This window comes from Protomyctophum bolini, assembly GCF_963924005.1.
Source record: "Protomyctophum bolini genome assembly, chromosome: 19".
NCBI lineage: Eukaryota > Metazoa > Chordata > Actinopteri > Myctophiformes > Myctophidae > Protomyctophum > Protomyctophum bolini.
The window spans coordinates 11,059,573-11,084,586 of record NC_137880.1 but is presented as its reverse complement, the minus strand read 5'-3'; the positions used below and the strand labels follow the sequence as shown (position 1 = coordinate 11,084,586).

The window sequence follows — 25,014 nt, the reverse complement described above, 5'->3', positions numbered from 1 at the left end:
ATTACAGTTGATATGAAAAGAAAGCCAAAAAATAAGTTATTTAAATACCAATTACATATACAGAATGTGCAACTTTTGTTAAGCATTTCATATATGTAATTAAGAATTTAGTTTTGAAAGACCGCAAAAAACAAACTGGAAGTGAGTAATCGGGGAAATCTAGGTTAATTTGTGAATGACTCATGATTATTAACATTTGTACACTGACTTGGCATCGGGAACTCAATACTAAAATAAAATACCAGCATGACCAATTCAAACCCTTTACAATACCTGACAACAAACGTCCACATATGGACCTCTGAACAAAAGTTAGCCAATTCTGCCTATAAAACAGCTAGATTTACCTTCTAAAGTGCATATACAGTGTCTGTATTTTCATTCTTTACAAAATACATCTTCAAGGTTGAGTCTTTTTTTTTTTAACCAACGACCTCCCCGCCTCCCCCCCTCTGTCATTCTAGCTAACCCAGAGCACCACTTTGATTGAAGAGGAAAAAAGGCATCAAACAGCAATCGAGTGTCCACTGCAAAAGCATCCTCAAAATGTACCAATACTCAATCTTATGTTTTTAAAACTCCAAACCCAGGGAATAAGACTTAATTTCAGTTCAAACAAAGTCGTAAGTTTACTTTCTTCTTTAGAACTCCACACACCAATGGATATTTTAAGCTTTAAATGATAAAACATTCACAAAAAAAGAGAAAATAAATTTGGTTCAGACAGTGTCTGGCCTAGAAATGTAGCGACGTGTTAACGGGGATGACCCAAAATGAAAGTCTCAACCTATAACTGCCATGTTGTGTCTAGATGTCTAGATTTTTATTCCAACAGTGTCTACACATTTTGAGAGGACAGTGTCAAAGCTACACATTATTATTGTCTATACTTTGTAAACTTTGTAAAAAGGTGACCTATATTTGATGGTGGACCAAGAACATTCCAAAAGGCTCATTACCAATACAACATATCAAAAGTATTGGTGAACATGTAATATAAATTCTGGAATGTGATTGCTGTCTCTGGAATATACAGTAGGCCAATTTCTGTATTCTGTGTCGACCTCAGTGGGTAGGATTGTGTGTGTGTTTGTCAGAAAGTGTGCCAATGTGTTTGTATTGACACTTAGTTCGTTGAAAATATCTAAGTACATGGGGTGTGATGTCTGTATCTGATGTCTACCTCCACGAGTACAGAAACCACATCACTCTAATTTGCAGATACTGCAGTGTGGATCCGTGTGCAAGTGTCTGTTAGTCTGTGTTTTTCATAAAATCTCAGTTTTTCCTCAAACACCGGACACATTCAAAATATTCAGGCATGGGGCACAGTCGAGCCTCGGTTACAGGGTCCATATTGACAAATGCTCGGTATTTAGAACACAATATGTTCAGTTTACTGTACATATTATACTGTAATGGTGAGGCAATATAAGATGTGCCTGCCTCCCTCCCCGTAGTTGACTATTGAAGAAACACACAGCTTCCTGTCAGGCTCCAAATATTGAAAAATGACATGCATCAAAACTGCTGTGAAACTGGACAAACGATCTGAAATATAAAATAGCTTCTCTGACCGAGACCTGGCCTCAAAATAAGGCTGTAACATTCACAAGGCAAAAAACACATCGCATTTTAACGTAAACTCATTTTAAAATTAGAATATATGTATATTACAGAAACATGATATAAAATAAGACATTTAACATTTCAAAACAACCGGTTATTCATCGTTTGAGTTATGCGTTTAAGTTCATTAAGCACCAAAATATTGACAGAATTCTGTCGCTGTAGAAAATATTAATCAGTTAGCGTTAAAGAATTCAAAGTGATAAGGAAACCACTTTGGCCACGCTACATCTTTAAGACCTGTGGGTAATTTTTGTTTCACACAAGAGTTTAAAACGAAGCATTTATGAAACACAGAAAAACATTGATGAACAGTCTTTCTTTATAAAAAAGAAGATAAAAGAAAAAATGTCCGACCTAGAAAAGAGTGTGCTATATTCCTCAAAGGCAGTTCCAAGTCTTGTGTTTTAAGACCATTATTGGGATGTTTTACAAATGGAAGCCATTCCACGGAGCAAGTCTAGAGTCTTAAAAGGCATATGATATCTGGTCGTGGCGTTAGGAGAAAACTCCAAAAAGCCGTAAACTTTTAAGAAAGGGAAGAAAGAGCAACAGAGAGAGAGAGAGAGATGGAGAGAACGAGCAAGGTATCTCGACACTTACTACTGTAAGTCGAGTGTGACGTCAGTTTCTCTACTGTCCAATCACAAGTCTTGACCGCTGCATGAGGAAGTTGTGCTGTGGCCACTTGCGCGGTCATTCAGTCCTGTGGCCAGTTTGCTCTCGACCACCCACAAATCAGTCGGCATCGACTAACCAGGCAAAACCCTGCAACCCATACATTCCATCAGCGCGGTTATGATGACTGCGTGTCTCTTTGTGCGGTGAGCGAGCGCGCCTCGCTCACCAGTCGGCGGGCGTGTCTTTGATCGTGCACCCCGGCTTCCCACGCGCTGCTCTCCGTGAGCGACGCCACGCGGCCCAGCGTGTCGCATCCCGCCGAAGCCAGGGACGCGGCGTACATGGGCAGGCCGATGGAGACCAGCCAATCGGAGACCGTGTGGATGGTCCCCGGAGACGCCGGCTTCCGACACATCTCGGTCAAACCTCCAGAGGGGATCTGAGGAACGGAGGGACAACGTATAGAGCGCTCAAAATGTGCCCTTCCTGCCATTTTGGGCGCAAACCCCTTTTGGTGTTTTAAGCATTACTAGCCCTTACCCGTAGTGAAATACTTGCCTTAGTTCATTATTAATTTACAATTTGTTAAATTGGGAAAAGGGCTTCGTTAAGACCTCCATATTATTATGGTCAATGCCTGTGTGAAAAGTGGGAGTGATTGGTGCAGGCAGTGAGGAGCTAAGGACAGACACACATTCAGACATTGTCAGAATTATAGTATGATGATGATGATGATGATTATAGTATGATGTTATACTTTAGCTATTGAAAAATAGCAGATCTACAAGCTCATATGTCTGCTATTTTTTTTTAATCGTAAAAATGTAGAGCAAATCTTTGAATATATATTCTTTCAGAGCGAACGTTTTGAACTCAAATCTTTGCTTCTGAGGGGTTCCTGGAATAACATATTTTCAGATGGGGGTCGGTGGCCAATTACATATCATTTTTGGGGTCCTTGACAAGAAATATTGAACATCACTGATATAGAAACATAAGTATTTATGATAAAGGGGGAGGGGTTAGCAGATTGGGCCTTTTGACTCAAAAGCCAAATTCCAATACCCAAACTCTCGGCCACTCGCTCACTCACACTCGGTCACTCCAGCATGGCAAAATGATGGTGAAATTGGTGACCTGCCGAAATATGTTACCATCTTGTGGACTTAATATACAACTGCAATGATTTACATTCAGACACTGACATTATGTGACTACAAGATATTTCAGCAGGTCACAAATGTCACTGTAACACCACCATGCTGGATTGAACGAGTGTGAGTGAGCGAGATTTTGGATATTGGAATTTGGCTAAAGGCTTTCAGCTTTCAGGAAGATACCAATAACACACAGGGAAGACACATTTCAATATTCTAACCACTCCAGCGTGCAGACTTACAGCCATGCGGTGCTGTTTACGGAGCTCCTTGACACGCAGCTGGTCCATGGTAGACGCCACTTCTTTGACAGGCTGTTCTAGGTCCTCCGAGTAGCGCTGAACCAGGGCCTGGGGGATAGCACAGCGGCCATGCTGGACAGAAGGAAAGAGACACACACACACACACACATAGATAATGAGAACATGGTAATAGTAGTGCAGGAATGCAGACTGATAAAAATAAGGAGGACATCTTGATGAAAAAAAACAAAAACACAAGCATGCATGCACACACACACACACGCACACGTGCGCACGCGAGTGCGTCTCCAGCGGAGACAACAAGAGTTGGTGCACAAAAACAAAACACCACAGACACTGACCCCAGTGGAAAGAATGTCCTCCTTGAGAACAAATAAACTATCTACAGTACTATATCCTGTGTATATGTATACCGGTATGTACTATATATCCCGGGGGGTGGTGGGGAGGGGAAACAAAATGCTAAAAAGCAACAGAGATCTTAACAACAAAGGAGGTCTTGCCTGTTGCGGAAACCAACAAGGTCTATGAAATCACAGATCGACGACACAAAATGTCTTTAAGACCAGAGACAGGTTTGTTGACAGAGCGCATGTTTTATATTGCAACATGAGTTGGATTAACACAGAGGAGCCTGTTTTATTTTATGTGCTCATCGTGGACATTATGAGGCATGAGAAGCTCAGATGTGGATGTTTATGGGCGAGTGAAGCAGACTAATAATCTCATATTACAAGCCAAAGCACAGAGGAACTACGGGCTGGGAGAAGAGCACAGTATCCACAAGCAGAGACAGAGAGATATGAATGACTATAATGAAACTGTCTTGTTTTAAAAAACCAAGGGGGAGACAAATGTGAGTCGGAGCAACATACAATAAGATGTATGATTGAAAACAACATTTTGAGTAGGGCCCGTATTTAACCCAATAATATTTAGTAGATCCTCTCCTAAAATAGAAAAAAAATTAATAAAATAGAAAAAAGTTAAATCACTTATCCCTAAACTTCTTTTTACTATCTTGAAAAACATTTTTGAATAGTTCAACTAGCCAATCTACATTGACATGTTGTGAGCTTGTAGACAGATTTTAACTATTCAAAAATGTTTTGCAAAATAGTAAAAAAAAAAAATAAGTTTAGGCATAAGGGGTTTAGCAGTGACGAAAATGGAGCCCATATGATTCCCAAGTGGCCTCGCTAGTCACTGCCACCCCTATGGGGGCAGGGTGCCTTTTTCTCCACCCCTATTTTCTTGCAGTTCCTTCCCCTTCCCATCCCCCCCATCCTAGACACCTGGAGCCATGGCTGATATCCAGCCAGGCTTGGTCAAACAGACCTGGAGGTCTGGAGGCCAAGAAGGAATGGTTGGGGGAGGGTGGAGTGTACTTGGAGGAAGGGATGGGGAGCTGGTCATACGTTGGATCAGTGCACTTTATGATGTGGTTTCAGTCTCTCATTAGGTCCTGTTCTGCGCTGTACGTACACACACGGCTCGCTTTAATGCCAATTAAGCTGCCACAAAAGAAGGGGGAGGAATGGACTTCAAAGAGTTCCACCGTCAACATTGTACCACGAGGTTGCTGTATGGCCAGTAGTCATATATCTATCTACTGCATGGGTTTTCAACAGGTGGTCTGTGGACCACTGGTGGTCCGTGAAGGTGTTGCATGTGGACCCTGACCATGCATTTAGTAATGTAGGAAAGTGAAGATTCGTATTTGAATTTATTGTATTGACCACAAGTTGAGAAACAATGCAGTAAATAATCTGGTGACAAATGATGACGCATCGACGTTGTCAGTTACTGGGAAGACAGAAAAGTGAGTTAAGAATCTCAAGGGAAACTGTACCGGATTGCCTGGTTGAGTCACCATTATAAGGAAATGTGCCCATAATGAATCGCAAGTGTCTGCTTACTGAGTCATAGAATAAGTTACAATGAACAGCAACATGAGTTTAAAATGGAAGGTTAATTTCTTTCCCCCACACCACGACCATATCCCCCCTCCCAACACAACAATGGTCCCCAGGTTGATTCTCAGTCAGGGTGGTGGTCCCCAGGTTGATTCTCAGTCAGGGTGGTGGTCCCCAGGTTGATTCTCAGTCAGGGTGGTGGTCCCCAGGTTGATTCTCAGTCAGGGTGGTGGTCCCTGGTTCATACTCAGTTGAAAACCCCTGATCTACTGTATACATTTTGCACCAAGTCTCTGTGTGTGTGTGTACGTCTGTACAGTACATACGTCTGTAATCCACTTAACTCTAAAACCACTGGCCCCACCGACTTCAAATTTGACACACGTGCTAGCCGGTTGACCAGAACCAGCACAAAAGCTTCTTCCTGGGCCTGGACCTGATCACCCCTATATCTCCATATATGGAGCTGGCCTGTTCTGACATCACAATGCATGTTGTTCTGACATCACAATGGTGTTCTGACTTCTGCATAGACAGTTAGACACCATATTAGGGCATGCCTGACAAAGAACTCCATATGGGCATAAAAGGGACACAGACCTAATAACTGGGTGGGGTATGCATTTCCAACTTGCATCGTTCCAAGTAGGCCAGTGCCCAACAGGCAACACTCTAGTTGCGAACGCAATGAGCACTTACTATGAGACCTAGCAGATCATGTCTGTCTGTGTGTCTGTCTGTCTGTCTGTCTGTCTGTCTGTCTGTCTGTGGAGTGTGTTGCATCAGCAATCACTCAGCTCCATATATGGGCACAAAAGGGGCCAGGTCCACTCAGCTCCATATATGGGCACAAAAGGGGCACCATATAAGGAGTCCCCAAAGCAGCTATACGTCCAAAACCCAAATATGTACGAGCTGCGTTTGCTTCCCGCGTTTGCGCGTCTTACTCGTAATACTCAAGTGGTAGTACGTACTAGTGTGCCTCTCCACTAGTAGGAATCCAGCTGGGCTGTGAAGTTGTGAACACAATTTCTTACTATAATCTCTAGATAGTGTGTGTGTGTGTGTGTGTGTGTGTGTGTGTGTGTGTGTGTGTGTGTGTCTCACGATAAAGGGGCCCAGTCTGGGGTCTGGCCCGTGGCTGCATACTTAACTAGCGCGCCTGCCTTCAGTGAGATTCAGCCCATAAACGTATTAACAGTCTGCACCGCACCATAGTAATACTCAGCCCACAGTCTCTTGTTCTGGCTGGTCTCTGTATTGTCGTCGTAGACGCACCGCCGCATATACAAAAACACATTTGAATGAAAACAAACGGGCACATGCACACAAACACACACACACACACACACACACACACATGCGCGCACGCACACACACACACACACACACACACACACACCACTCTACTACCCTATGTTGGAGCCAAATCTCTCCCAAAACAAGCCACTGATGGGTTACGAGAGAAATTTTCCAGCTAAGCTACAATCAAATAATGACTTAGTCAAGTTAGGCATGTTATGATGTAGCCCCAGAGGCCCTGACGCCAAACAAAACATAACCATGGCTGTCTGGGATGTTCTCTGGAACTGTAGTTACTGTGAGAATGTGAGCGCATGCCTGTTCTTTATGGGCAGAACATGTTGTGGTTTTATAGAATTTCTTATCTCACTATTCAACTCACAAGCCATGTTTACTGTTAAGTATCGATAGTTGAAGACAGTCCTCATTGACAAAATAAATGTATGTGTGGTCTGTTGTACTAGTTGAGCAGTGCAAAGCATAAATGCAAAACTATTGCAATGAGGCTCTGTCTGTACAGAAACAGTATACAGTTCATTACAAATATGTAATGTCCACAAACGTGCCCAACAGAGGGCACAAAAAATAAACTTGCTGGAACACAGCCGTGCAGCTCGACTATGTACACCTCTACAGTTGGTTGCCTTGTGTCTCTGTTAGAATAATGCATTGCACTCATGTGTGAGTAGTAGTCCAGTAGTCCTGAAAGTGTACATTGGTCTTAAGATATTTATTTTTAAGGTAAACCACGCCAATGCAACTCATTGAGTTGCAAGGAGTTGCATTGGTGTGGTTGACCTTAAAAAATAATGTGTCCCGACCCGACCCTTGGGTGTTGGTAGGTTCTGTAAAGGCACCAAGCTTATAAAGCGTCACATTTGTTTCAGGTTCTGATTCTAAAGGGGCAAAAATGTGTATTTAAACATTACCATGTTACTTCATTACGTTAAGAACGTATTATATAATGTTATTGGATACGCAAAGGGGAGATTTGAACCGGCTGACTGACTGACCTTGTCAGAGTAGGGCTCCTCTGTCAGATCGATGGCCTCCGTCTCCATCCTCTGCTCCAGGAGCGTGAGCAGGTCAGGACCCAACTTGGCATGAGACGCCTTCCTAGCGACCGCCACCTTGCCCCCCAGATCCGACAGCCAGGGCGGGGGCACAGCCGGAGAGGAACCTGGCTCCTCCCTGACGGGCGAGGCTGGCGAGGCGGAGGCATAGGGGCTAGCAGGGCTGCTGCTAGGGGCCTTGGTGGGTAGAGCCGGAGCACTGGGGCTCGGGCTCCTGCAGCTGCTACGGACGACCGGGCTGGCGGGATGGGAGCGGGTGACGGGGTAGTGGGTGGGGGAGGGAGTCGGGGAAGGCGAGGAAGGCAGGGAGTGAGGTGGGTGACGTAGCCCGTTGGCCAGCCTCTCCTTGGACTTTTTGGCCGGAACGGGAGGAGGGACCGGAGGCTTTTTGGGATGTGTCCGAATGATCCTCTCCACACTGGCGTTAGACGGAGGAGGACTTGGCGTGAGACTGGATGACGACTCTGGGGGGGTGGGAGCAGGGGTGCTTGGACAGGGGGGGCGGAGGGGCAACTGGGAGGGCACAGGGGGGCGGTCCATCCTCCCCTTGGGGCTCACGGCGGGGGCTCCATTGTGACTCGGGGAGCCTCCATCGCCATGTCTCCTGACGGGGCTGCTGCTGTCCGCCGACTTTGATCCTCCCTTGGCGGGTTTGAGTTCCAGGCTGACGTCCTTCTTCTGGTCGAAGCACTGCTCCCAGCGGAGGTCTCCGAGGGAATGAAAGCGCTTCCACAGTCCAGCGGCCTGCGGGGATGATCCGTCCAAGTCCTCGCAGCTGCGGCTGGCCGGGATAGGGGACCGCCGGTGGGCCTTGCGCAGCCCGAGCAGGCTGAAGCCCTTCAGGGCGGGCTTGAGGAAGAAGCTCTTGGAGAACTTTGTGCGCTGGCTCTTGTTGCTCTGCTGCAGGGCCTCGGTGGAGAGGGTCATGGGGAGAGTGGGGTAGTCTGGGGACTGGAGGCCAGCGGAGGAGCGCCCAGAGCGGCAGGCTTTCTTGCTCTTACCTGCAACACATAACGTGTAAATGCTCAAGCTCACTTAAATATATGTATTGTATTAATGTTTTAATTATTAGCATTGACTGTTGTTGAAAATCCTAAAACCCCCTCCTTCCTTCTTAAGCGATTGACAGACAGGGAGCAACTCGCCACACCCTTCTACGGTAACACAACATCTATAAACTGTAGACAGGTTCTGCCTCTGCTGCCATTTGGGCACACATCCTTTTCAAAAATGTAGGTATTGATTATGATAAATACGGTAAGTAAAGAGGAAGTAGGAGTAGGCTACTACAACTAAAGTAGTAACTGTTGAAAGTACAAAAAAGTCCACACACAAAAAAACAAACGCACAATCTACTCAACTAAAAGGTCTGCCAGAACAGCTCAGGGGTAACTGATGAATGAATCTTTAAGGGCAGGTTTTGATCTTTTTCTGTATCATTTGCAGAGTAATTGCCACTGGAAAGGACCCAACGCTCAATTCACACCAGCAGTGGCGGATCAGCTAGTTCACACAACGCCAAAATGCAATCAATTGGGCGTGTCCGAGGTTATGAGTGACACCGGTCACTGTGTGTCAACGTGTGTCTGCTACCAAGGTGAAGATTTCAACTGGCAGCTCAACTTCTTTGCCTATTTTCACAATTTTGAAAAATATTTTTGAATAGTTAAAATAGCCAATCTACAAGTTCACAACGTAGATTTTTTTGAACATTTTTATCCCACGATTTTTGCAACCCATTTTTTCACCCAGTATCAATTATCTAATGTAATCCTGGGCGCAACACTTCCTCTGCCAACCTGGGGGGGCAGCGGACTGACCTCATGCTATGCATGAGGAATCCAAGCTGCTTCTTTTCACCTATGACAGGGGAGTGTTTCCCCGGCCGGACGTAGCACGTGGAAGGAACACGTTATTCCTACCAGTTCCTTTCCCGTCCATCAGGCCGCGCCCCGGCTGGCCAGGGGGAGGACGTTTAGAGACTACTTTACATTACATTACTGCATGTTTTTTGTGAGGGTACCTACCCTAGGTGACATGGGGAGAACATGTGAGGGTACGTACCCTAGGCGACACGGGAAGAACATGCAAACTCCACACAGAAAGGCCCTTTCTCCAACCCCACCGTCCGTGGGTATGTGGTGAAGTATGTGGTGATAAAGTTTTTTCAAAATGGTAAAAAAAAGTTTAGGCATAAGGGTTAAGGCACTGACAAAAATAGGGCCATATGTCTCCATAGACTCTCTATTAAAACTTGACACGTTCACAAAATGTGCCAGCGTTGTTGTGACCTGCTGGTGTGAATTAAGAGTTTGATTGATTAGTTATTGTCATATTATGAGGAATCCTGACTGAACATAATCTAGACAAAAACATCACACCACAAGAAAGGGCCAAGATGACTTACCATCCATCTCCAGTCTTAAGTTATGAAGAGAAGGATGGAACACCATAAAAGTATGCCATGCCAAAGATTACGAATGAAGTGATGACAGAAATAGATGAAATGTTATATCATTGTTTCTCTCCTCAGCTGGCAGATGGTATTGGCACACGTACTGCCTTTTGTCTGCAAAGGATTTTTAGGATGCTTCACAGCCAAAATATATTAATCGCCTTGTACATTTTGGGATTTTAAGTCGAATTCAAATATCGAGACTGCAGATTTAACATTGACTTTCTGAAGAATCAACGCTTACTCCCTCCTTTGCTTGTGTATTTTGTATGCAGTGCTGGCTGAGAAATGCATAACTATGCATCAAACAGTCATATTAAAAAAAATGATTTCCCCTTTGCAGATACTCATTTGTATCATTATTGATATTATGGTGGAGCAAATCTAGCTTCATGTTCAATAGTAAAACGCATGTACCGTAGACTTTCTTTGTGAGGTACAGGCATGCTGAATATAATGCGTTGCAACCTCAGCAAATAAATATTTATGGCCCCCACAGTATTTTCCTCTGCAGTCATAGAGTGGCCATATTTATCTAGGAAGATCATCAGTCTAATGGATTACAGGCAATATTACAAATAGGATATACAACCGTCAGGGAATGGGGGATAAAGCAACGAATAAAACAATACTGGTGAAAGCATTTCCCCAGCACTTTCAAGGCAATACACATTTTGTTAATTAAAATGTGTTATATTGAATCACCTGAACGTAGTAAACAAAGTAATGTGCTACTGTGTGCATTTGAAAATGATTACGCTATTGACAGTTATTAGTTAGAGGGAAATACTATGTTCATGGCATGAGTCAAAAGAGCATCTATGATGAGCTACAGGGAAAAGTGAACAGAGGCAGAAGAAAAGTTTATTAACAAAACCAGAACATTATTCAGGGTTCTACAGTCACAGCACGCATGTGCTTACTAATGGAGGAGAACAAAGGAGAAGTCCAGGAAGGACATTCTGACACCTGGTGGGATTTAATTCCACGTCTCCTTCTCTGAATTTAAAACCACACAAGCTCCGTTATGAATATAATTAGTTGCCACAAGCTCTGAGGCAACAGAGCCTCTAAAGACAAAAAAAACTTTTCCACAGCCAAACTGCATTCATCAGAATTAATCTGTGATCCAACATTAACATTAAAGCAATGTAGCATTATATTTCTATTGTGGTTGTTTTTTGGCAGTCTATGTATGTGGTATAGGCTCTGTTTATTTTTTTATATATAATGTCTCAATAAATTATCTCACCAGAGCTACGAGTGTGTGGCAACTCAGAATGTCATTAAATCATTTACATGCTGTGTCATCATAGTACCGTAGAACCCAGAAATCATAAGCAGAATGTATGCTGCATGTTATGCAATTAGACTAGACCAGCTTTTAGTGGAATGGAAGGAAAAATAGACACAGAAAGAAAGAAGAGACATGAAATAAAGCGAGCAGGACCCGGGTCCTTCTGTTATAGAAGTGGTTTTTATTCCACAACTGAAATCTCTACTGTGGCAAAATTGCACAATTTACTGTTTGAACTGTATGACACACACACACATAGTACACACATCAAGGGGAACGCAGTGGTTAAAACTGGAACCCATTAGATGGAGAAAGAGAAGATAAGCTATGACAAAGCAATGGTTTATGAGTTTGTGTGTGGGCGGGACAGAAAGCAAGCACACAATCGCTTCAGGGAACTCTGGCAAGTCTTCAAAAAAAATGGAAAAAATGAAGAAAAAAAATGAAAAGAAAAATCCCAGGAATAAGACCTCAATATACTGCAATAATAAGGAAAAAAATAATGATTTTTATAATTTACAATCTATGCACTACGATTTAAAAAATAATTTCATCCAACTATTTTCTTAGGCACATTTGAGTATCTGTGCAACATGGTCACTATAGAAGTAAACACAAGCAAAGTGACATCTTGAAATGGTACGGACATAAAGAGATTTCAATGCCGTTTGTTTTGATTCGTCGCTAACTCAGTGGATATATTACCACATTGCCAGGCTCAGACACCTAACAGTATTTTATTAACAGAAATAGAACGGTCCTCCTGGTATCGCTATACTAACTCCACCCCTATGGGTGGAGGAGGAGGTGGCCGACTGGGTCCGTGATCGGAAAGCGAGCTTGTTCTCAACAGAACAGTTCTGTGCATAGGGGAGGGTCTCTGCCTTTGCACACAGGACTCCACCACTGTGGGGCGGACCGGGCCTAGCGGTCTGTGAGCCGGGTCCCTCTCGGCTATGACGGGGTGTCGGCACCGGTGACACAGAATGCCTACGAAAATGGAAAAGAGACGGGTGGAAAGAGTGGAGCGTGAAAGGACAGAAGGAAAAGAGAGCGAGGCGATAAAAGGCGGGAGGAGTTTCTCCCCCCCACGGCACCGGGAGATGCCAAGAGGATGGTTGAGGGGGAGAGCAGGGGGTGGATCTGGTCTGGTGACATGGCAGATAGGAGTTTGATTGGCAGGGACCAGTCCAGACGAGACGGTGAGATGGACTGGGTGTTAGAATGCTGAAGCATGGCAAGAGGCGGAGCAGGTGGAAGCCCGTATCGGAAAACCAAAGCGGGAATAGTCACAGTCACTGCATAGCGCTAGGCTAGGCCCAGGTTACGCTAATCCCAGGGCTAATGCTAGGCTAGGCTATGCTATCATTACCATTCTCCAGATTCTCATTGCTCTCGTAGCAGCCGGAGTCACGCGGGGAGTCTCCCACCAGGCCGCGGCCCTCCGACAGCAGCTTCTCCTGGGAGCCCGACAGGCCGCTGCGCTCGGGATCACTGCTGCCTGGAAACACAGGGGGAGAAGAAGACACAGGGGCAGGTCGTCACGTTATTATAGTGTCTTGTTTTACGACATCCGCTACGGGATTATAATACACCAAAAACACAATTACAAAACCTCATCTTCTCAATGGATAACTGAAATCTGCTATGATAAGGCCAATAATGTAAACCTAAAGCCAAATTAAATGTCATATGTTCCATGGCTTGTTCCATGCAAGTACAAATACCTTGCGCACACATGCGTGTGTGTGTGTGTGTGTGTGTGTGTGTGTGTGGTGTGCAGGTGCATGCAACTGCACTTTAACGTATGTGAGAGGGGAGGCCACACGGAGAAGCCACTCACTGTCGTACTCCTGCAGCAGCTCCACGGCGGTGAGCAGCACGGCCCGGTGCTGCGGGTCTTTGATGTTCAGCTCGTCAAGGTCCTCCTCCTCCAGCAGCTTGAAGGTGTCCAGGTCCTCGTAGCCGTTGAACAGGAAGGTGGGCATGTGCTCCTGCAATGACGGGGCGGACACAAGACCAGAGCGTTAGACCCAGTGAGCTCCCAAACTGGTTTAAACAGGAAGGTGGGCATGTGCTCCTGCAATGACGGGGCGGACGCGGACCAGAGCGTTAGACCCAGTGAGCTCCCAAACTGGTTTCCTATACACAGGTTTAATGTTTGTCTTTATAGTTCAACGTCTGTTTTGTAAACGCATTGACAAAGAAGGGAAAATGTACGTCGTAATGTGTCATTTACTTGTCCCTTTGTTGTTAATGGCGTTTCATTTTAAAGTTGCCAACACAAACGCCAACACAAAGTTAAAATGTTGTGTTGGCACCGTTTGTTTTACATCACCATTACATCACCTGATCAACATGAGTTAGACTTTAATATATTAGCGCCCCTCACTTCACAGGCGTGTGATTTTTTATTTCTTTTGGTGGTGGGGAGGGATCTCTGTGTGGAACCTGCATTTCCAAGTAGCGGATTAAATAAAATGCCTCTGGTGGTGATACACCCGCCTCATATTTGCATACTGGTTCCTGATTGGTCCCTCACTACTGCGGATGGCAAACTACCAATGGCAAATTACAATACCCCGGGCCCTTACATCACCCTCTGGCAATGGAACTGTGGAGAAAAGCAGTGTGCTTGGATTTGGATTTTTGTGTCACCAGGCAGAGTAAGAAGCACAGTAGTGTACACAGTGTAATGTAACAGAATACAGGCTATAGAAACACAGAGGTGGGGTATATACAGTACAGTACAGTACTCCTATACATCCGTTCTTCATGTCCCATCCATACCATGTATGTGTTTTTACATTGACAACGAACCACATCTAAATATCTACTGGGTCAAAACTTAAGAGCTCATAAAATGGCAAAAAACCTAAAACTTATTTAAATATCTATTTTGTGAAGACAAATGGCGAGAACCTGTTAACTTTGTAACACTACAAGTCATTAAAGGACTGGGTGTCAGTAGCAGGACATTTTAAATGTACTCGGTAAGCTGATATCTGGGCCACCATCCCAAGCTATTCTTGCTGTGACCAAAAGAGCAAATAGAACTTGAAGGACAAGCGTGGCAACATCAATGGTGGGAAAGTAGATGACTTAAGGTGGAGACAATTCCGTGAAAGCCACACACACACACACACACACACACACACACACACAGTCAAGTCATTCCGCCCACAGCGCTTCGGCCAAGTGGTCATTGTACACGCCCAAAGAAGAAAAGAAAATCAGACTCAAAACATCTAGCTAGATGACACTGTCGTTCACTATCATCATCAGTGTGAATTGGTTTTGCACCCTCAGAATAGACACTAGAACGCGTTCTTCTGGAACCTTGGAGAAGGAACACACAGACAGCGTGTCACCAGCGAGACAGACCGTCAATTACACAACGGCACAGTGTGCGCTGTGGAGCAGCACGGTGCGTTCTACTGCTCTCTGTCTGGTTAGCTTAATGAAGGGGCCAAACAAAAGGACCACCGGCTAACACAAACACACAGGCAGTGGTGGGGAAAAAGCACTCCCAATGTAGTAAAAAGTATCAATGTACTATCAATGTAGATATTATACTCCGTTACAAGTAGAAGTCCTGTATTCAAAACGTACCCAAGTAAAAGTACTAAAGTATCGGCATCAAAATGTACTTAAAGTACTAAAAGTAAAAGTGCTCATATTGCAGAATGTCCCATTTCACAAGTTCAAAATGGGTAGAAAATCTCCAAAGTAACTAGTAAGTAAAGTTTTCAAATAAATGTAGTGGAGTAAAAGTACACATTTTGCCTCTGAGATGCAGTGGAGTAGAAGTAAAAAGTATTGGAAAGACTCAAGTAAAGTACAAATACCTCAGAATTGTACTTGGGTACAGTACTTAAGTATACTTAGTTACTTTACACCACTGCAAACAAAGGACCACCGGCTAACGCAAACAACGTCTCTTCCACAGCATCTCTCACCCTCCGGCCAAACAAGGCGTCCAAACACTCCACGAAACACAGCGACGGCCAAATATGATCCGAAGCATGCAGAGGTTTACAAAGACAGACACAGAAGGGTGTGTGTGTGGTCATAATTGCAGACAGCGGCATGTCAAGGACATCCCACGAAGAGGGAGACGAGTGCATGGAAATCCTTCTTCTTCTGAAAGCTGAACCGATGAGTAGACAAAGGCACCAATTAATCAAAAGAATTAACGCGCTGTTGCTTCGGCTTTATACCTCCCCAACCGTGTGATTTATGAAAAGCATACTTATGTTGATATGTTTGTTTGTTGACGAAATTAGCCGCCATGCAAGCTTACGCAGTATTTTTTTAAATGGCAGGTAATACGCGGATAATTCAATCAATCAATTAAAATTAAATCGGCGTGCTCCACGGAATGGCAGAGCATGTTTAGTCTAGCCCTCCCACTCCTAGACTCCTAGGTTGGTGACTGTGATGAAGGAGAACGCTTTGATACACATCTAAACGTCCACTCTGCTTGTGGTCTCGGACCTTCTAATAAAAGGACTCTAGGACGTCACCCGGTGACGTAACATCAATACCTGGCCGTGGTGGTGCTGCTCTGTCCTCGACTGGTGGCAGACCAGCCTCTAGGTCTTTAATCTCAGCGCTCAGGAGATAAAACAGGACTGGCTGGCCGTGTGGGAGGAGATGTTATGAAGTGCACGGCTACACGTAGGTTTAATTGAAAGACACGGCGACTTGTTACGATCTTGGGTGTGCGAATGTGGGTGATAATGTTTATGCGCGATGTCAAACATCGTGTGTTGTTTTGCGACCAGAACGTGTGCTGGCCCCCGGGATCAACTTTATGTATCTACGTACAACATGTACTTATGCCTGTATATAAGTGGGGTTTTTTTTAGACCAGACCTATAGGTGAAATATAATTTATACATAACAAGTTTGCTTTAGCCCATCTACTTGTCAAAAAGGGTAATCTGCCACAGAATTCAGACAACCACTCGAGATTATTCTAAGATTCTCCAGGTTTAGTAGTGTCGAAGTGTCCTCGAGTAAGACACTGATCCCCAACCACTCCCCGGTGCTGAATTAATAGTATCCACTTCTCCTAATAGTTCGGATGGGTAAATGTAGAGGCCAAGTTCCAGATACAGTATGTGCAAAATACCCCAACAACAACAACAACAACGCCGCACCATGCTCTCCTCTAGCAGTGTGCAAAAAAGCATTTAGGGATTCACTATTATGCATCATTTCTGGTTGTGTCACCGACCTTGAGATTGATGCGATCCAGCAGGTCCTCCACGGAGGTGGGCTTGGGTTGTCTGCCCTTCCTCCTCCTCCTCACGGGCCTCTTGGGCTTCTCCTCTTCGTCGCTCAGCACGTCCACGTAGATGAACTTGAAGGTGCCCACCTTGTTGTTGAGCAGGCCCATCCACGTCCCCATGGGCGGCTTGCTGATGATGTCGATCACATCGCCACGCTGAACAGGAACAAGGAGATGTGAGCAGGACCCAAAACAAGACCGATTGCTACTCAAGAAGACTTCCTGCTTGGCACGAGGTATAGAGAGTTTTCAACGGAGAAACGTAATAAGAAACACGGTTGTTTCCTTAGAAATGGCATTGAGCACATGTCGTCGACGGCAGGTCGGGGCAAGTCTCAGACATGAAAATGTTTGCGCTCAAGAGTATATACACCGTGGGCCCTATCTTGCACCACCCCTTATCCCTTATCCCTAAACTTATTTGCCATTTTCTTTACTATTTTGAAAAACATTTTTAAATAGTTCAACTAGCCGACCCACATCGACACGTTGTGGGCTTGTAGACCGGCTATTTGAACTATTTTAAAAAGGTTTTTTCAAAATGGTAAAAAATGCTTCCGATTGCGACGGGTCACATTGATAAAGCGAGCTTACCTTCAGCTTGAGAGAGTCGGAGTCGTAGGGGCTGGGGGTGAAGTCGGTGTGGACGCGGGCGCGGCCACAGAACGGACCCCTGTAGGCCGGCTCCTCGTCGTCACCGTCCTCAGACTTCACACTCTCCCTGTTGCTGGCCGACGAGTCTGTGGTGCTGACTGTCTGACCGCCTACGCACGCACACACGCACACACACACACACACACACACACACACACACACACACACACACACACACACACACACACACACACACACACACACACACACACACACACACACACACACACACACACACACACACACACACACACACACACACACACACACACTTTACTTGAGTATTTCCAATTTTCAATCATTTTACTTCCACCTCGGATCCAAATATCAATCAGTTGGAAACTTTGGGTACTGGTTACTTTGTAGATTTTGATCATAATCACAAAACATAAGTCAAGTGCGTCAGCACAATTTCGGCCATTTGAAAGTAGCCGATCTACAAGCTCACAATGTGTCGCAACAGAGTATTCCTGCCTGGCAGTATAGATATACTTTCACTTAAGTAAAAAAAAATTGAGTACTTTTTCCCCAACACTGTTTGAATCCACCATTTAATGAACATGGATGACTGAAAAAAGTTGAATTAATTGCCCTTCTATGCACACTAGTGCACCAGTTGAAAACGTAGGAGTCAAATGAGCGACCATTTCGCGCCAGTCGTTTGTGGTTATTGGGGCTGAGATGAAATATGAGGGCAGCAAGTGGATCATTCATCATAGTCTCCAGGATGAGAGGAGGCTGTAATCACAGCACTAGTTGGAATGAGAGACCATCTAATCATTACTGTCTGTCTGTCTGTCTGTCTGTGAGAAGGTGTAAGTGTGCGACTATGCGCGCACACTTGCGTGTGTGTGTGTGTGTGTGACACGTGTGCGAGTGTGTGTGTTGCTCAGCAGCCTTATCAGTCGAGCAGGCTACATTTTCACAAACTTTACCCTGAACTCATATTATTACACAGCGTGACTTTGTACAAGCTTCGGTGAGTTCTAATGACATTCTGACAACATGGGAGACCAGAAAAGTAGTGATCACACTGAAACAGGCCCTGTTGGTGACTAGATGTTAATTATCACGGGGGGAAATTGCACGTGTCTTTGTGATAACAACGTGGAGCCGTATTCACATTTGGAATTCATGTCATTTTACTACCACTTGAGCCAGTGGTGATTTCGTTGACGAATACTATGACGAAAAATGTTCGTCGACTACCTTTTTTCACTGACGAAAACTAAATGGAAAACTAAGCTATGATGACTAAAACTAAATATATTGACAATTGTGTCAACAAATAAAATGACTAAAATGTTAGGAAGGGATTGAAAATAGCCAATGTACAAGATCTTGTAAATCGGTTATTTTCAGCATGTCATTACGAGGGCATCAAGGCCCGCCAAAATACATTTTAGTCGACTAAATCAACTGTAGATTTAGTCGACTAAAATCTTATGATATTTAGTGGGAAAAAGGGAGGAGGCTAGTAAAGGCCTATTCATACTAGATAGTGGTAAAGTCACACATCCATGGAAAATGTAAGGTGATTGCATGTGGTGAGAGCTCCATCTAGTGTTCCACCATGTGTACTGTCAACATCAGGCTCACCAAAACAGGGCTTGTGAAAATATATTAACCACATAAACCCGATACGTGATTGAAGAGAGTCTAGACTAAATCAACTGTAGTTTTACGGTACATTATATTTAATCAACTAAAACTAGACTAAAAACTAAAACATTTCAGATGACTGAAAGGTGACAAAAAACTAAATGGAACTTTATTCATAAAGACCATGACTAGAAACTCCAAAATCAAAAAGCTGTGTGGTCATCACTTACTCATGGAACTCTGTCCACTGAGGGAGCTCCTCAGGCTCTCCACGGAGCCCCCGGCCTTGAGCTTGGGCTTCTCCAGGGAGTCAGTGTCCGGCTGGGGAGACTGAGGGGAACCAGGAGCCGCGTCTGGGCTGGACTGGAAGGCAGGAAGGAGAGGGGGGCGAGAGGGAGACACCAGCAGGGGGACATTGAAGAGGAGGAGGAACATAGGTTGAAAAGGAAGAGAGAAATGTAGAATTCATTAGCCCATCATCACTCAGGAAAACATTTTTTTTTAGTTCACATAACGGCACATTTCAGTGAACCACTAGGTGTCACTGTGGCATACAAAATAATAATCTGCACATTATGGCATGGCAGTTAATGTTTTGCTTTGCTCTGGCAGCTGAGACTCGTTTGGATGATTTCTGCGTTGAGTGACGAACTGCCGAGGCCACCGCAATGAGGGAGAGCGTGTGTTTGGATATCAGGGCAATGTCACACTTTGAGGGGGGGAAGGGCGAGGCCACGAACCAAAATGCCAAGAAAAGTGGCCAATGCACTTATGGAGAGACGCATTTACTGTATACTGTAGTGTACACACAATGTGTTTGTGCAGCAGACAGACACACAGGATAACAGAGGGACACGGACAAGCGGACAGCGCAAGAACACTCAAGTCTCATAAAATCAAGTCTCCCTTTCTTAAGAGATTGCCCAGGGGAGGCTTGCATCACTCCATGATCTCAGAATCCAACACACACTCCACCCTGCACACCATGGGCCCAGGGAGAGACCAGTCTAAAGTGAGGACAGCTGAGCGCGTGTGTGTGTGTGTGTGTGTGTGTGTGTGTGTGTGTCAACATTTTGCGAAACATCTGTACGCGTGTGTCCACACTTGCGTTTAAGTGCTCCATGTTTACTCTGTAGCTAACACAAATACACTCCCACCCACTCACAGGCTGAGAGCCCGTTGGACTGAACAGAAGACGTGGCATCCAGTGAGAAACATCCTGTGAAATGTTTGGAGTCTCAACAACAGCTCTAATGTCTGCTACATTCACAGCAGCGGGCATTCTGCTCGCTGCTGTGAAACGTGGGGAAATCAAATGCAACCGCCGCATAGATGTTCAGTTCAGCGAAACCAACGGGCGAAACATTATTTACCTGCTCGGACAAGGAGCTGCTGTATTTCTTCGACATGCGTTTCCGCATGGTCTCCTTGACCGACTTGACCTTCTTGCCCAGCGAGATACGAGACGTGGCGGGGGACTTGACCACCTCTCTGTATATGGCCTCCTGCTCTTTATGCTGACAGGGGGGGTAACATAACGTTCGGGAGAGGGGAAGAAAGATGACGTGACAACAGAGGGGATGGAACACAATGGATAGAGTTAAAGGGACACTTTCCTCGGGGTCTTCATGTGTGTAATATGTGGTTTTAGATATTTTAGATTTGTAGCCAGTCTCTGATGTCATGGACACTGGGCTCACTTCCTTCCTGGACTACAATTTCCATAATGCTCTGGTGCACTACTGCTCCTCCTTGTGGATAGGGGTACGGCTGTCTTACTGAGACAACATGTAGTCCAGGACGTAAGTGAGCCCAGTGTCCATGACATCAGAGACACTGCGCTCACTGCTAAAAGCAGAGTTCTTAAACCATATTTCAAATATAGAGTTAGCTAGTCGATCTGCAAGCTCACAATCATGTCAGATGTCATAATTTTTAGTGTTAAATAGCTCTATATTTTGATCATGACTATAGTGTTACAGCACCAATTTCAACTGGTCAATGTTTTGTTGCTTCACTTTCAATTTCACATGGTTATGCTCTATGTATCCTGTCCTTTGTGAATTCCCTCTCCGGATCAGAGAAAGATTTGTATGCTGAACTGAAAATGTATTTTCTATGACAGAGCTGGAAAGGAGAGACCCCTATTACAGAACAAACACTTTACAACAATAGAGGGTATGCACATGACATCATCATCATTATCATCATACCCGGAAGTTCTGGCCTTGACAGCCCATACATCCAAACAGAAAAGTCCTATCTGGTTGTATTAAACAACATTAAACTGTGCCATACACTTTGCCCTTATGCATGGGCATACCCTCTATAATAACTATCAGACTATAGAGTTTTATGGCTTTGGTTTCAACAAAAGACCATCACTTTTTACTGCACCGTTAAATCGTTAAACAGGGACAGGTCAAAAGTTCCAAGAGGAAAATGGAAATGCCGTGTAAGCTTAGAGTACAGTACTTACGTTGGGCTCCGAGCCTGCGTTGACCACATGCAGCGAACGGTTGGACAGGTCGAATCCTCCGAAACTGCACGTCCTCTGGAGGGGGGGGGGGGGGGTCAAAAGACACATCAAGGGGGTCAGCCTCAGAAGCAACCGAGCCAAACTAAATGACATCAATTCAAACGCCCACACACACCCAGCGAGGAGTGAGCTTTACAATGATTCATGCTTGGCACAACACCGTTTGATTAATGTACATGAGCATATGGGTCTGAATGGGTAAACTATATATGGGTGACACCATCTCGTTAATTATGGAATTGGTGGACAAGCAACAGACATGATGTAACATGAAAAGAGTTATACGAGGGTTGCCTTTTAAGTTTGTGAGTTGCTGTGCAGTCGCAGCCAAAACTAGCTTGAGTTATCGACCAAGGAGGAGTGTGTTAATTTAACTCTGAGAAGTGTACGAATGGAACCACATAAGGACCTGTAAGGGTCCATATAGGTCCATTTGTACACTTAAAGAGTCACAAATAGGTCAGGGTTTACAGTGATTTTACAGTGTATGCAGTCAATGTTAAAACTAGGCAGTGAGTCATGTTTTAGTTTTTTTTTACTTGGCGATCCCTTGTGAACATGGTGAAGGTAGTTAAATGAAGTCACTTGATGTGGCCGAGCGAATATTTTCAATTATGTGTTTATGAGTGAACATACGTTTAATATGCCAAGCGTCGATGTTTCCCCTGTGGTTAATTATGAGCCATACGTAATTGGGTTTAGTAGAGAGACACACACACATCGTATAGGTCCGAGTGACTTTACAGTGCGTGTGTAATGCCCGTTGTAGCCAGTTCATTTACGATATATAGTGAAATAACATTGTGTTCTAAAGAAAAGGAACATGGCAAGAGCTGTGCGGTGTCATCCGCTTGTCACAGGCATTTAGTGTGTTTGTTATTTGGGAAGCAAGGAACATTAGTGAGAGGCAACATATATATATAATACTCATGTTGGCTCATTTGGAGGTCAAGTACAAAGAAAATAATTAAGACAGTGGTAGAACTGCATGGTGGTGTGGCGGGGGAGGGGAGGGAGGGGGAGCGGATCAAGGTTCTCATTGCAGGCTTTGACCTCTGGCAATCTGGCAACCTTCCTTGGCTGAATAATTGTTTCCCACCACAAATAGAACATGTTTCAACACATCCTGATGAGCACATGCAGATCTGCCCCAAAGCACACCGTTTCACAACGGGACAGAGTCACTGACACAACCACTCAATGTCCACCCCCCGAACATACCCAAGATAGCAGGTCCACATTAACCTCATGAGAGCTTGACGATGTTCGCTATTTTTGAAAACAGGGCTTCGGGTTCAAAAGCCATCTGCAGAGCCAATAAATCTACTCAACGGAGCTTCCCAAACATCCCTGTTCCAAGTTCTTCCACGTGATACGTTTTGGTTGGTTGAGAGAACGCTATAATGGAATGTGTTATAATAGACGACGTCCACACACAAACGGCTGCACGTCCACATCGCGACTTCCCAGTAAACTGCAGGTTGGAGTAGACAGCCACCCCGAAATCTAAACGGCTTCCAAGATGATGGTGATGCTCAATGAAATGACCATGCAGCCAGAAATATGTGTCCTCCAACGAAAAGTGTAAGGAAAGTATAAAAAAAAAGAAAAAGAAAAAGAGAGAAAAAATATATAATACACACACCATATATCACATTTTGCAACCACAGAGGCATGTTCCAAAGAGAATAGAAAAGCAACAACGGAATGGGGTGGATTCAAAAATCGATGAGTGACGACGTCCGGAGATTTCACCAGCACAGGGTTGGACTCGGGTCTCCTCACAGCTGCAGAATAGCTCTCCTGTATCGCCGCTAACCGGTGTCACTAATAGTATAAACTAATATAGATACAGCACAAGCTGGGACAGCTCACTAAATAACAATAAGCCTAAGATAAGAGATGTCATGAAGCCATTAACTCTATTTTCCCTGCATATACTGTGTGACCACTTCTCTGTGTGTTATCTGTAGTTTCATCTCTCTGTATATCTTTATATTCATCAGACACTGCACCGTAGCAATACAGCTAAGTACTTATTTACTTACTTACAATACAGCTTAGTGATTGAGGACACAGGTTTACAGTTCATTCAAAACCCGAGGAGGCTACACTATGTGTTTGTGGAGCAGAGGAAATGCGAGGATGAGAGCTTGTACCACATCCCCCATTATTCCTGCGGGGAAGGGTGTGTGTGTGTGTGTGTGTGTGTGTGTGTTTGTGTGTACGGTACATGAGTGTGTTTGAAGGAGGTGACATTTATAAAAACTCTGCGGCGGCTTACTTAAAGGTGATATAGGCAAGTTTTCAGCCAAAAATCAACATATTTATCTATCTATATTTGTGGCCTTATTCCCTCTATCTTCCCCTATATTTTGATGCTGAGCTGCTGCCCTGTAGACATACACTCTCCCTTTGTCTCCCTCTATGTGTTTGTATCTGTTTATATCCACTGTTGTTTATGTCGCGGGACGGAAGCGTCGTGTTGGGAGGAGGGTCTGTGTGGGGGGTGACGCGGAGTCTTAGCCAATTGCAGCGCGAGGCTGTGACTGTGTGTTCGACCCATAGAGTATATACTCTAAGGTTCGACCCAGCAGTATTATAATGAAAACGCAATGCGATTTCATTGCAACTTGCAATGAAATCGCATTGGTGAAACTAAGATATGGGGATAATATTATACTTGCAATTTGCAAGTATAATATTATCCCCATATCTTAGTTTCACCATTGTTCATGTGAAATAGTATGTTTATGATGTAATATGTAAGCCTGTTGAAATTATGAGAATCGCTATGTATAGCGCATGGTTTGGTGGTCCGGCCGGCTTGAAGCTTGCATTCAACCCGTGCTCGCCAACGGTGACAAGCCGTCGCTGATCATCATAGCGATGAATAACCGTGGACAAAGTAGTTCACATGAACGATGCTGTAGTGGCTGGGGCATTTGAGGGGCAATATGTTTTATATGCACGATTACAAATGAAAGATAATTGAATTGAGAGCCAGTGAGTCTGCTCCACTACTTCCTACTTCCTCATTTGCGGGACTCGTCGTGTCAGTCTTGTGATATTGTGATTACGCTACAGTTACCCTTAAAAAAACATGTCAACTCAATGTCATTGTTGTAACTATGATATCGATAGAAATTCATAATTTTTTAATGTCATATTTAGCCATACGAGCGCAATATCCATAGCGTCCCTCCCAGC

General features: G+C 44.4%; 1 protein-coding gene across 5 annotated transcripts in view; it reads right to left on the bottom strand.

The window, feature by feature from the left end:
• Positions 1 to 814: 814 nt before the first annotated feature.
• sash1a (SAM and SH3 domain containing 1a) overlaps positions 815 to 25,014 on the bottom strand; it is a 228,411-nt gene continuing 204,211 nt past the window's right edge. For all 5 annotated transcript variants that reach the window (XM_080791606.1, XM_080791607.1, XM_080791610.1 and 2 more), the window contains 10 exons: positions 21,745 to 21,819; positions 20,639 to 20,782; positions 19,496 to 19,628; positions 17,604 to 17,773; positions 16,956 to 17,165; positions 13,557 to 13,707; positions 13,086 to 13,214; positions 7,902 to 8,962; positions 3,650 to 3,781; positions 815 to 2,689 (listed from right to left, as the gene is read on the bottom strand). In XM_080791606.1, coding sequence (XP_080647732.1) covers positions 2,426 to 2,689; positions 3,650 to 3,781; positions 7,902 to 8,962; positions 13,086 to 13,214; positions 13,557 to 13,707; positions 16,956 to 17,165; positions 17,604 to 17,773; positions 19,496 to 19,628; positions 20,639 to 20,782; positions 21,745 to 21,819 — 2,469 coding nt within the window. In that variant the 3' untranslated portion in view covers positions 815 to 2,425. The remainder of the gene's footprint in view (positions 2,690 to 3,649; positions 3,782 to 7,901; positions 8,963 to 13,085; positions 13,215 to 13,556; positions 13,708 to 16,955; positions 17,166 to 17,603; positions 17,774 to 19,495; positions 19,629 to 20,638; positions 20,783 to 21,744; positions 21,820 to 25,014) is intronic.